The following is a 14,543-nucleotide window of genomic DNA, read 5'->3' on the forward strand; positions in this document are numbered from 1 at the left end:
TTCGCCGCCCCAGCTGCCGTCGGCTCGGCACCGCTGGTGAACTTCGGGCTCTTCTCGACGAGCTTCCAACCGTCGAAGTACTTGAAGGCCTTCTTCCCGTCAGCGAAGAACGTCTCCTTCGCCTTCTCGACGAGGTCCGCCTCGCTGTGCCCGCTCGGCCACATCCGGACTACGTTGGCCCACTTTCCATTCCACTTTCTCATATCCGCCTGGACCCGACCCCAATGCTTGCGCAGCTTCACGTAGCTACACTCGATCAACCCTTTAGGACGCCCAGCGTTATACCTCTCAGCAATCCGCTCCCAGAAAACCTTGCCGGACTACTGGTTGCCGATTATAGGATCCTCGGCGACGTCGATGTAGTTTTTCGCAAGCCACATTGTCTCTTGCGGACTGTACTTCTTCGGCCCATCCTCCTCGCCGACCTTGCCCTTGCCCCGCCCTTGAGCGGGCTCCATCTCACTGATCTCGAACTCTTCGGTGTTGACCGGCGATGTTACGTCGACGTTGCTACCGACTCCCGGACTAGGCGTCGGCTGCTATGGTGGCGACGCCGGCATGTACCAATTGTTCGAGTTAACGAACCCGTCCATCTGACGTTCATCGCCGTTGAACCAATCCATTGACGCCGAAACAAAGTGTATAATAGAGGATTGAAATGGATAATGCACGTAAGAATGATGCAAACAAGTCTCGTATTTATAGCTAAAAAATCGAAGAAAAAAAAAATAATTTTTGGGGACTTGCGGCCCGGCCCGAAGAGCATGTAACGCTGGGCCAGGACTCGCGGGATGCGGCCCGTCCCCGATTAACGCTGGCCAGGCCAGGCTGCGGGACCGGCCTGGGCCGTGACTCCCCTCCGATTAACGCTTGTGACGGGCCGGGACTCACGATTTGCGGCCCGGCCCAGTGCATTACCGATGCTCTAAGAAATACGTAGACACGATGAAGTTCGAGGGAGTATGCGTATAATTTTCAGTGCAAATAAAAGTAATTAGTTGTGTCAGTTTATTTTCAATAGCGCTTTCACAGGTGTCGGCCAATTAGACGCACGTTAACGTGATTACTCAGTTTCTCCCTTTCCTTTTCTATTTAATCCCTTCTCCTCTTTCCATCCATCTCTCCCATATAACCAAAATTCACACTCCACCAATTTCACGTTTCCGCATAGATGGGCTTTCCAGTAGGATACACGGACCTTTTCCTCCCCAAATTGCTCGTCTCCCTTCTCACAATCCTCGGCTTCTTCCGAAAATTCACACACGCTCTTCTCTCCATCCTTGGCTTCGCCGATTTCCTCGAACCCGCAGCGGCGTCGTATCGCCACCACGAGCCGCGCTCCGTCTCGGCGGCGCTCATCCGCGAGCTCCTCCCGGTGGTGAAATTCTCCGATTTGGCGGCGCCGCCGGAGAGCTGCGCGGTCTGCTTGTACGAATTCGACGGCGAGGATGAGATCCGGCGGCTGGTGAATTGCCGGCACATATTCCACCGGAGCTGCCTCGACCGATGGATGGACCACGATCAGAAGACCTGCCCGCTCTGCCGCACGCAATTCGTCCCCGAGGAGATGCAGGCCGCCTTCAACGAGAAGCTCTGGCTCGCCTCCGGCATTTCCGATCTCTACGGTGAATATTTGCCTATTTCCTCCGATTTGTAGCGCTTTTTGTAGATTTCGCTCTCTCTCTCTCTCTATCTTATTATCCCTTTGTAAAAAATGTAAATATTACTCCCTACGAAGCAAGATGATGAATCAAAAGGAGATGAGTAAACCAAATTGTTTTCCACTTATTATTATTTTAATTGTTTTTTATTAAGCGCAGTTTATTGTCTGTTGCTACACTACACTGACGCTAAGGTTGGTGAAGTTGTCGCTTAAAAAATAATCATATTGTTGGTGCTTTTATTAAGCTGTGGGTTTCTTATTTTGTCTTGTTTACTCGTCTTGTGTTATCTTACTCAGATCTTATTCGGATATTACTTATACTTCATTAATTTTAATTATACTTGAATTATAATGGATGCAATGCACATCTCTTTTTGCCTTTTTTATTCAAAAAGCTAGAGGTTTGGACAATCCTCGGTGAAACAATTAGTTCCACTTTAAGAATAATTCAATTTTTCTATTGAATTTCTTACTACGGATTAAATCTTCTAAAGTGATTTGTTCTTGTACTACGTAAATTAATAAATTAATAAAACTCTGGAATAGTTTATATTTGGAGACTCTAACCGGATATAATTGATCTATGAACATTTTTAGGTAATAGCTAATCCGTGTCCTTCAACTACTACACTTTAAATGATTTGTGGGCTACATACAAAAAAGACTGCACTCTCGAGTAGCTATCATTTACTTCCTCCGTCTCCGATTAAGAGTCATACTTTTCCATTTCGGTGCGTCCCCAATTAAGAGTCACACTTCATTTTTACCATAAATGGTAAGTAGGTTTCACCTTCCACTAACTCACTTCACTCACATTTTATTATAAAACCAATATAAAAAAGTGGGTCTCATATTCCACTAACTTTTTCAACTAACTTTTCTTTACATTTCTTAAAACACGTGCCCGGTCAAAGTGTGACTCTTAATTGGGGACGGAGTGAGTAGTATTATCAAACACCTTACAAGAAAAAATAATGATCTATGACCGTTCTTACCTAATTATGGTCCTTCAAGCACTCCAAAGATGCTAGTACATCTCTTTTTCTTTTTAGTTTCCATTATAGTGTTTCAGTTGGAAAATATGTGCTTTCACAAATTTTTCACTTCTCACATGTATTTTCTGTTCAGTGGGGAGTACTATTTTTTTTCCTATACAATTATAATTTTTTCTCATATTCACTCCAGTACATGATTTTTCTTGTAAATTTCACGTAAGGGATTATGAGGTAAAACAAAGTTGGTGTACAATAAAAAACCATAGTATTTTCTCATATAAATTTACGAGCAAAGATAAAATACTCAAAAACAAATTGAAATAAAAGGTGATGGATCCGCGAATTTCTGATGTTTGTGAATGCAGGAAAATACAGATCACGACACAAAGAATTTACGTGGTTCGATTTACTGAGGTAAATCTACGTCCACGGGAAGAAAAGAGGGCAGAGTTGTATTGCTTGATCTGTTTTCTACAGCTTACAATACAGACTTGCTATATGGTATTTTATCTCTAGAGAGCTTAACCCTTTTCTATCTGATCTAAGTTCTATTTATACAATGAACTAAGATCGTGGCTTGCATCACCACTAAGTCGTGGATGTCGTGTAGGTCATGGCCTAAGATCGTGGATGTAGTGTAGGTCATGGCCTACGATCGTGGCCTGAGTTGACACCACGTGGTAGTGGGTGTGTTGGAAGTTGTGGAAATCCTGTATGGGTCCACTAACTCCTTGTTCGGTCGAATACTGAGACCGAACTGCTTTGGTTGCCGATCTGAGAGTAGAGCTTGATGCCGACCTAAGAGCAGAGCTTGATTGGTTGGCTTTTGCCGAGCTGTAGGCTGAGGCCGAACTCTTACTGAGACCGAACTGCTTTGGTTGCCGATCTGAGAGCTTGATGCCGACTTGAGAGCAGAGCTTGATTGGTTGGCTTTTACCGAGCTGTAGGCTGAGGCCGAACTCTTTGGTAATGCCGAACTCATACTCTTCCTTGGGCTTTGGGCTGATGGGCCGTCACTGCTGTTGGGCTTGTTTAGTCCGTACCCCATCACTACCCCCCCCGAAAGACGAAGTGAATCACTTCGGCGAAGCGAGTCACTTCGGCATTCTGGATAAAGGTACGGGGGAGGCTGACGCCTTGCACGTGACTGCATTAAATGCGACAGTAAAATCCGGCCGTTGAATCCTGAAAAGGTGGGATTCGAAACGGTGCGACGATTTTGAAATCTTCGCCGAATCTGATAAATACCTCCCTTCTTCATCATTGAAGCACTTTTGCGACTGCTTCTTCTGCACTCTATCTCCTTTGCGTAAAAATTTCCTTCCGCTTTCAAGAATTTCTTCAGAATTTCTTCAGATTTTGCAAAGAGTAAGAACCATGTCTTCTTCTTCTTCTTCCGAGTTAGGTAGCGGTAGGAAAGGGGGCAAGGGGTCTTCTAGCCGGAAAGAGTCCGGAGAGAAGACTGTAGAATACTTTCACAGCGTCTTGAGTAAGGACACCGTGATATCTCTACACGAAAAATATCTTCTTCCCGGGGGGAAGGCGGTGGTTCCCGACGATGATCATAGGGCTAACGACCCGCCGGAGGGTTATGCCACCGTTTACGAAGCCTGCTTAGAATGCGGGCTTCGTTTCCCTCTTCCCCCACCTTTTGTAGAGCTTCTTGATTTTTTTCAACTCCCTTTAGGTCAGGTGACTCCGAATTCTTGGAGGCACTTGTCGGCTTTTGCTGCCGAACTCCGTAGGCTAGATAAGGATCTGTCTCTGCGGGCAATCCTTAATTTTTTCCAATTTAAAAGGAAGGGATCTTGGTTTTACTTGATCCCCTTACAGCCTTTTAGGGCATTCTGCAAAACCAAGTGGCCGAAATGGCAAAACCGCTTCTTTTTTTATAATAGGACAGCGGCTCCGGGCTTTCCCTGGAGAGGGCCGAAGTCCGTGATTCCTCATCCTCGGTTAGAACCGTTGGCCGAGCTCGAGGGCGAGCTCAATAAGATTCCTATGATTAGGAAACCATACTCGGAAACTGAGCTCGTCAAGGGCGACCTCGTGTTCAATATCTCGTCTTCGGACGAAGAAACTGAGGGTGAGGATTTCTTTTTTATGCTTTACTGCTTTAGCAGCGAAAACTAACCTTGTTTCCTTGCTTTTTGGCAGTGTACATGCTGAACAAGGCTACCCGAAAATCTTCGGAGTCTAAGGAGCCGGAGAGGCCGAAAACCACCAGCTCGGCGTCTGATGCCGAGAGGACTCCGAAAAGGCAAAAAACCTCTTCGGATCCGAAGAAGCCGGAGTCGACTTCGGCAAAGGGGAAGGGGAAGGCCCAGAAGCCCCCGAGAGCGCCAGAGAAAGACGTGGTCTTGGCGCCTCCTTCGGAACATATCTGTGAGCCGTTTTTATGGCCCACGGACTTCGCCGAGGTGAATTCTCTTCTTGATTTTCTGGCCTTGCTTTTTTCCTGTATTTTTTGTGGCCCCTTTGTTGACTTTTTTCTTTACTCATTTTCAGAGGAACGATATGCTCTCCAAGCTCGTCGCCGTCGAACTCTCCAAAGCGTCCAACGACTATGCTGAGATGCAGAGGAAGTTGGCGGCTGCTTGTCATCGGGCCGAACAGGCTGAGGCTAACTTTGAGAAGGCCAGAGCTGCTAGGATTTCGGCCCAGGATGAAGCTCAGTTTGCCAAAAACCAGCTCGTCATCCAGCGAGAGCAGACGAAACGGAGGGATGCTGCTGCCGTGGTTGCCCAAGGGGAGGCTCTCCGTGTTTACACGGAGAAACTCTTTTTGAGCAGCCAGTTCTCGGCCTTTGTCGGTAGTCTGGTAAGGCTAATTACCGATAAGGGCGAGCAGGGGGCCGACGTCGTGCTGCCTCTGTACAGCCGAGAGATAGCAGCTCGGCTTCAGAATCTGCCGCTCCTTGAGGAGCTCGCTTCATCCTCGGTCCTGCTTTCTGCAGACCGAGTCCGGAGTTGTCGAGCTGATCGGGACGAGAACCTGGAGGCTATCTTTGCCTCCGTGGGACCCGTTTCACCCGCTTCGACTTACAACGGAGAGGGTGAGGCCGAGCCGCTGGAGCGGGAGGCCGAAGTCGAGCGGGCCGGGCATCCGGAGAAGGAAGCCGATCAGGAGGCGGAGGCGAGGCCGGCAGGATGCGAGGCCGAGGCTGAGGTAGCTCAGGAGAAAGAAGCTGAACCAGACCAAGGAGCCGGAGACGAAGCTGGCGGAGTATGATTTCGTCTCCCTTCTCTTAGTCTAGTTTCTTCCTTGTACGGTGGCCTTGAAGCCCTCCTAGTGTAAAAAATTTTCCTTGTGAATGAAAAATTCTCTACACTTGTCTTCGTATAGCTTTTCGTACTCGCCTTTATTCCTGTTGTATTTTACTATCTGCTCGGTACAGCTGCCGAACTAATATAGCTGCTTTGTACTCAAGGAGATGGAGATACTTCACTGGAAACGGCTGTACTCTTCGGCTTTAGACGAAGCTGAGAAAAGAGCTATAGCCGATCAGACGAAGAATGACGAGCTTCTGGCTCGTTTAGTGAAGCTGGAGGCCGATAATAAGGACTTAGAGTCCGATAAGAAGGATCTGGAGGCCGAGCTGAATACGGCCATTGCTGAGAGGACTGCGTATGAGGATTATATCCGTGAGCGCGGGGGAGTTACCATCTCGGATGTTCAGAGTCGAGTTGACGAACTGTGGGAGGAATATCATGTACTCCGTATGAACAATGTGCTGGAGAGCCCGGCTTGCCAACAAGTTGTGACATCACTGCGGCGTTGGGCTTCTCGGTACAACATTGTTCTTTCTCGGCGCCCCTCCATAGAAAGATTCCTTCGGCATATCGTGCCAACAGATGCTCGCACTCCAGATCAAACCTCTGGTTCCCTTGCTCAAAATCTTGCTCCAAGTCAGCAACGAACTCAGGAACAGCCGGAAACGTCAAGACGGGGACGGACTGAAATTCGCCGAGGAGTTGTGACTATGAGCGAGCAAGATCAGCAGATGCTTATTGCAGAGACTCTTCATCGCCGAGGGGTTAGGACTTCTCGGGCTCGGGGAAGAGGCGTTGGGTCGAGGATAGCATCTCGTCGATCTGCTTATTCTTCATCTGCTCGGAACAACCGAACTCGGCTTCCAGAGGATTTTGCAGATAGGTGGCTTAACTTCAGCAACCCTGGACAGTAGAATAGTCCTTTGTAATAGCGTAACGCCATTTTGTAGGGTAGCGGAGTTGTATGCCGAACAAGATTTGAAAAATGAAATTTTGTTTTCGCTTCTAACACTGTATTTACAGCTTAGCGAAAAAATTTCATCGTACTTGTCCTCGGTCTTATGAAGTAAACTTCTTTGACCGGACTTGGTCCTTGGTCTTATGAAGTAAACTTCTTTGACCGGACTTGGTCCTTGGTCTGATGAAATAAACATCTTTGACCGGACTCGTCTTTGGTCTGATGAAATAAACATCTTTGACCGGACTCGTCTTTGGTCTGATGAAATAAACATCTTTGACCGTACTCGTCTTTGGTCTGATGAAATAAACATCTTTGACCGGACTCGTCTTTGGTCTGACGAAATAAACATCTTTGACCGGACTCGTCTTTGGTCTGATGAAATAAACATCTTTGACCGGACTCGTCTTTGGTCTGATGAAATAAACATCTTTGACCGGACTCGTCTTTGTCTGATGAAATAAACATCTTTGACCGGACTCGTCTTTGGTCTGATGAAATAAACATCTTTGACCGGACTCGTCCTTGTGTTCTAATTTGGCGATTTTCGTCGCCGGGATCGAACTTTCCCTTGTCCTAATTCGGCGAGTTTTATCGCGTGGATCGGACTTTCCCAGTTAACCGAAGTGGTCTTATGCAGTAAACCTCTTTGACTAGACATGGTCGTCCTCGGTCTTATGAGGTAAACTTCTTTGACCGAACTTGGTCGTCCTAATTCGGCGAGGTTTATCGCGTGGATCGGACTTTCCCTTATTGCAGTTCGTTTCAGACGAAGTGCTTATTTCTTAAGCCGAATTGTGGTCTTGTATCTTCCTGAGAAGCTTGGACTCACGATCGTTGGCTTATTGCAGTTCGTTTCAGACGAAGTGCTTGTTAAGCTGAATTGTGGTCTTGTATCCTCCTTGGAAGCTTGGACTTCACAATCGTTGGCTTATTGCAGTTCGTTTCAGACGAAGTGCTTGTTTAAGCTGAATTGTGGTCTTGTATCCTCTTTAGAAGCTTTGACTCACAATCGTTGGCTTGTTGCAGCTCGTTTCAGACGAACTGCTTGTTTAAGCTGAATTGTGGTCTTGTATCCTCTTTAGAAGCTTTGACTCACAATCGTTGGCTTGTTGCAGCTCGTTTCAGACGAACTGCTTGTTTAAGCTGAATTGTGGTCTTGTATCCTCTTTAGAAGCTTTGACTCACAATCGTTGGCTTGTTGCAGCTCGTTTCAGACGAACTGCTTGTTTAAGCTGAATTGTGGTCTTGTATCCTCTTTAGAAGCTTTGACTCACAATCGTTGGCTTGTTGCAGCTCGTTTCAGACGAACTGCTTGTTTAAGCTGAATTGTGGTCTTGTATCCTCTTTAGAAGCTTTGACTCACAATCGTTTAGCTTGTATATGTTCTAAGAAGGGGATCAGCCTTCGAAGAACAAGATACCTCAGTAACATTTGTAAGAGACGACACGCACATAGACAGACAAAACGCACAGATAAAACGCACAGAGACAAACAAAGACCAAGCAAACCAAAGAAAGCACATTGACCGAACAGAACTCAAGACTGACTGACCGGACTGTCTCTTACAAATGAAACTTTTTGAGGTTGGAAACGTACCATGTTCGGGGTACTTGTGCTCCTGACACGTTAGTCAATTTGTAAGACCCTTTGCCGAGGACTTCTGACACCCGATATGGACCTTCCCATGTGGGTTCGAGTTCGCCCAGCTTTTCTGCTCGGCTTACTTCGTTGTTTCTCAAGACGAGATCTCCCACTTGAAATTGCAGCTTCTTCACCCTTTGGTTGTAATACCGGGCTACTTGCTCCTTGTACTTGGCTGCTTTTATGCAGGCCAATTCTCTTCTTTCTTCGGCAAGATCTAGTTCGGCTCTCAGTCCGTCACCATTCATTTCTGAGGAGAAATTGAGTTCGGGGACTGGGTATGCCGATCTAAACCGGAATCACGGCTTCAATGCCGTACACCATTGAGTTCGGCTCCGGTGTGACTTCGGTCATTTCGCCTGCCTCTGACTCCGGCTGCTGTGATTGCTATGCTTGATGGTGCCGAACTGATTGCTCGGCACTTTTAAGCGCAATCTGCGAACACACTTGCTCTTTTTCGATCACCTCGGATGACCGCTATCCCTCCTTTGGTGGGGAAGGTGTTCGGCGAGGAAGCCTCTGATCGCTATGATCGGGCTTCTTTTCGTCTCCTCTAGATGAGCTGTCTAAAGACCGTTTTCGACGGTCTGCCTTATCGGCACGAGAAAACTTGTCCGCAATGTCCCACATCTCTTGAGCTGTTTGCGGACTGCATTCCACGAGCTTTCTGTAGAGAGCTCCGGGCAGGATTCCATTTTGGAATGCCGAAATGACAAGTAGATCATTGAGATTATCTACTTGTAGGCATTCCTTATGGAATCTCATCAGGAAGTCGCTGATCTTTTCGTCGCGACCTTGACGTATAGAAAGCAGCTGAGCCGAAGTATTCCGGGCTTCCGCTTTCTGAAAGAACCTCCTGTGGAAAGCATCCATCAGATCTCGGTAGGATCTAATGCTGCCTTGAGGAAGGCTGTCGAACCACCTTCTGGCGTTCCCGATGAGCAGCTCGGGGAACAGCTTGCACATATGGACCTCATTGAGACCCTGGTTCGCCATATTATACTGATAGCGTCCCAGGAAGTCATGAGGATCCACCAACCCGTCATAAGTCATCGACGGAGTTCGGTAGTTCTGTGGAAGGGGAGTTCGGGTGATATCGTCCGAGAACGGAGTCTTCAATGCTCCGTACATGGCGAACCCGACATCTCTTCGGTATGGAGGAGATCGAGGTCTCCTGTGATTCCGGTACCGAGGAGGAACAGGAACATGTCGGGGTTGAGGATTCTTCTTCCTGGAAGACACGGTACTACTGCGGTAGTGACTTTCATGTCTGGACGAGGAAGGAGAATCTACCGTTTTCGTCTTCGGCTGTTGGCTCTTTTGCAGGAAGGCTAAGAACTCATCCTGCTTCTCAGCCAAGAACAGCTTGACAGCCTCATTCAAATCAGGCTGCTGGGAAGACTCGGTGGGACGATTTTTGGAGCGGCTTGTTCCTTCGCCATGAGACCTGGTGGTGGATTTATCCCTAGGCTGTTTTCCAGACCTGTGGGATGGATTGGCTTCCTCCTGGTTCTCACGGGCGGGAATACGGGTACTCTGCGATCTGGTATGCATTTTTTGGGTGGAAAAAATGGATCAAAAATTCGCTTTATCACAAATTTTGTTCTCTGTTTCCCACAGACGGCGCCAGTGATGGATCCGCGAATTTCTGATGTTTGTGAATGCAGGAAAATACAGATCACGACACAAAGAATTTACGTGGTTCGATTTACTGAGGTAAATCTACGTCCACGGGAAGAAAAGAGGGCAGAGTTGTATTGCTTGATCTGTTTTCTACAGCTTACAATACAGACTTGCTATATGGTATTTTATCTCTAGAGAGCTTAACCCTTTTCTATCTGATCTAAGTTCTATTTATACAATGAACTAAGATCGTGGCTTGCATCACCACTAAGTCGTGGATGTCGTGTAGGTCATGGCCTAAGATCGTGGATGTAGTGTAGGTCATGGCCTACGATCGTGGCCTGAGTTGACACCACGTGGTAGTGGGTGTGTTGGAAGTTGTGGAAATCCTGTATGGGTCCACTAACTCCTTGTTCGGTCGAATACTGAGACCGAACTGCTTTGGTTGCCGATCTGAGAGTAGAGCTTGATGCCGACCTAAGAGCAGAGCTTGATTGGTTGGCTTTTGCCGAGCTGTAGGCTGAGGCCGAACTCTTACTGAGACCGAACTGCTTTGGTTGCCGATCTGAGAGCTTGATGCCGACTTGAGAGCAGAGCTTGATTGGTTGGCTTTTACCGAGCTGTAGGCTGAGGCCGAACTCTTTGGTAATGCCGAACTCATACTCTTCCTTGGGCTTTGGGCTGATGGGCCGTCACTGCTGTTGGGCTTGTTTAGTCCGTACCCCATCAAAAGGTATTGTAAAAAAAATACAAGCAAATAATTTTATTTGTAAGCAACTTTTATAGACAGTAGAGATATTAGTGATTGGGAATAAAGGCCTACAAGATAAGTGGTTTATTTGGATTGTCGATGAATTAGCGAGTATGGTGGATCATGTCTTCCTATCTCCTTTGTTTCCATGTCTATTTTTCCCATTCCTTTTGTTTGTATTCATTAGAGCCCACTTCACATTTATATTTCAAAAAAATCTATGTTTCTATTATAATAGAAATAGGAACTAAATAATTCAAGTAAACATGTCATGCTATACTTGTTTAGTAATAAATGTTCTTTTTCTGTAAATAAAAATATTTGAAAATCTTTACTTCCAACCTGTGGCATCAAAGGAGAAATGAATAAGTTCTAATTTCGGAAATATGGAAAAATTGAAAGGGACTTGATTATGATGGCTCTTATATTAATGTTAACGAAAGCTAATTTTCTTCAAGTCATATGATGCTTGTATTCGGAACACTAGTATTAAGAAAAATACAGCGTTAAATTAGGCTGAACGATTATAAAAAATTATACTAATAATTAATTTCAGTAAAAAAATGTATTAAGAAAAATACAGTGTAAAGTTAGGTTGAGCGAATAAAAGAATTATACTAATAATTAATTTCAGTAAAAAAAATTTAAAATACTCATCTTGATGTCCTAAAAGAAAATGGACTAGCTTGGACAGTTTAATGTAGTATACTTATAAATATGTTACTACTTTGGAGAGTTTAATGTATTATGTAGTACTTCCTCCGTCCCATTGAAAATAACCTACTTTCCTTTTTAGTTTGTCACAACTAAGATGATCCAGTACTTAAAATGGAAACATCTTTATCTGTTACTTTACTCTCTCCTCTCAACACACAAAATAAAGTTGCATAAGATCTCGTGCCGCCCAAGGAAGGGGTCATATTCTTTTGGACGGAGGGAGTATTAAATAGGATTACTATAAAAATGTAATAATTGTTGAAGCTACTGCAGTCAAATCTGATTTCAGAATTTTTGTAACAAAACCAATAAAGGACGGCACCATTGTATATTATATTGTCATTTGAGGAATGTACACCATTAAATATTATATTTTTATTTTTATTGATTTTGATAAATATAAAATTTTATATTTCACTAGTTCATTTTATTCAAATTTTATTATTATAAAATTAAGAGTGAACTACAAAAATGGTCCCAGGATTATAGGTTTATCTCGCTCATAGTCCATGGGCTTTCAAAATATCGCCAGACATCCCTGGACTAAGGGTTTATTTCGAAATTGGTCATTTTAACTATTTTCCACCCGAAAATGCCCTTTTGGGCTGCTTGGCAATTTTGTCTTTTCACATTTTTAACTTTTTCAATATGCTATTATTTCAATAATGTTCTAAATCTGATAATATTTTAAAATTATCTTCTTCTTCACTTTTTTTCATCCTTCATTTTGTTTCATTTTTAAATATCATATTTAATTTTATAAAATTAAATTTAAAATATTAATAAATTATTTTAACTAAAATTAATAATTTATAGCTTTGATTTTGAACCTTTCTTACAATTGAATGTATAACTTTGATTTTCAACCTTTCAATTATTTGATAGTACTTCAAAAAATACCACTTGATTTTTTCTATATTTTTTTCTAACCCTTAGAACATTTTACACAGCTTAGTAAAGAGAGTTAATTATTGTTTAACTTATTCGTATTTCTTACCTACTGATCATATTTATTTATGTTTAGAAAAAGACCAAATCAGAAATTAACAAATATTTTATGGTATTGATGTCAATTTTTACCTTTAGTTACAGCTACTTAAATCACAATATTTAATCAAATTTTAGTTCCTTTCATAAGATTTAAGACAAAATAACAAATTTTAAAATATCAAATATTTTCAATTATCTATACAAAACTAACGTCTTTAATTAGTGATGTTTTTATTAAAATAAAATAAAGGAAAACAGAAGGAAAATGATACTTATTATATAATGATACAATGTCGATTTGAACATCACCGAATATGTTTTTTTACATAGATGAGACACTTATGACAAATTAAAACTCCATAATTTCATGTTTTATTTTAAAAAATCTTATAAGACTATAGAAATAAAACTATGTAGCCAACTCACACAAAACTCTTTTATAATAGAATACATAAATTAATAATTTTAATTAAAAATAATTTATTAGTATTTAAAAATTTAAATTTAAATTTAATTTTAATTTTAATTAGATCTAATATTGAAATAAATAAACAAAGTGAAGGATGAAAAAATGGAAGAAAAATATAATTTTGAAATATATCAGATTTATAACATCATTGAAATAATATCAAATTGAAAAAGTTAAAAATGTGAAAAGACAAAATTGTCCAACAACCCAAAGGGCATTTTAGGGTGGAAAATAGCCAAAATGACCAATTTCGAAATAAACCCTTAGTTCAGGGATGTCTGGCGATATTTTTAAAGTCCAAGGACTATGAGTGAGATAAACCCATAGTCCAGGGACCATTTTTGTCGTTCACTCTAAAATTAAAGGCAAATTACTAAAAATATGACGTTTGTTCAAATTTTAATTCATCCCACATCTCTGAAATGACCTTATACTCCCACCGTCCGTTATTAAATGTTACTATTAGTTTTCTTTTTGGTCTGTCTGCTTATACTTGTCACACTTACATTTTACTACTTTGGTAATGGACCACACATTCCACTAACTCATTTTCACTCACATTTTATTATGAAACTAATATATAAAAGTAGGACTCATATTCCACTAATTTTTTTCAACTCACTTTTTCATTATATTTCTTAAAACTCGTGCCGAGTTAAAGTGTGATATCTAATGGCGGTTGGAGGGAGTTATTGTACTGGATAAATTCTAGCTAGCTAGGCTAATGGTTAAGTTCTAACTATCGTTCTTTTAAGATGTGAGTAGAATGAGTTAATAAAATGTGGGGTCTACTTACTATTTATGTGAGTAGAATGAGTTAGTATAATGTGGGTCTACTTACTATTTTTCAGTGTCTTCCTTTTTCTGGTTTCGATTGAAATGTTTCTTTTGAGCACGACGATTGAAAAACAAATGTTTGGTATTCTAAGTGATTGAAAATCAATGTATGAGAGAGAATAATATAAATAATTGAAGAGAGAACAAATAAAACATAAATAAATAAATAATAGAAGAGAGTCTAAGTGTGTTGATTTTTGCTACAAATTGAAATAATTCAACATAGTGGATGATCCAAAAATAAATACGAAAATGAGATGGGGTGTTATATGTTATTTCTAAGTTTGACTTTAAATTAAATTTATTATTTTTAAAATTGATAATAAAGCAATTTTTAATTAAAATGACTTTAAAAATAATTTAATGAAATATAAATGAATTATAAAAATAATAAATTGAAAAAAAATATTATGGTTGTGTTCCGTTTTCTAAAAATAGAAACTCTTTTTGTTGGGCCCGATTCTTAAAAGTAGAAACTTACCATTTTAGGTAATGACGTGCTTTTTCTCTTTCCCTTTCCTATTATTAATTTTTCTACTACTCTCTCCTACTTTACCAAATTTACATTAAAATTTATGTCATTTTCAAAGTTTCTATTTTTTAAGAAAATGAAGAGCATATTGT

At 42.0% G+C, this 14,543-nt stretch overlaps 1 protein-coding gene across 1 annotated transcript; it reads left to right on the forward strand.

The window, feature by feature from the left end:
- The first annotated feature begins 1,024 nt into the window (after positions 1–1,024).
- On the forward strand, positions 1,025–1,774 carry LOC121767347 (brassinosteroid-responsive RING protein 1-like). The gene has a single exon (XM_042163601.1). The coding sequence runs from the start codon at positions 1,172–1,174 to the stop codon at positions 1,655–1,657; it is 486 nt and encodes a 161-aa protein (XP_042019535.1). The 5' UTR covers positions 1,025–1,171; the 3' UTR covers positions 1,658–1,774.
- The last annotated feature ends 12,769 nt before the right edge of the window (positions 1,775–14,543 follow it).

This window comes from Salvia splendens, chromosome 15 (assembly GCF_004379255.2).
Source record: "Salvia splendens isolate huo1 chromosome 15, SspV2, whole genome shotgun sequence".
In the NCBI taxonomy this organism is placed as follows: domain Eukaryota; kingdom Viridiplantae; phylum Streptophyta; class Magnoliopsida; order Lamiales; family Lamiaceae; genus Salvia; species Salvia splendens.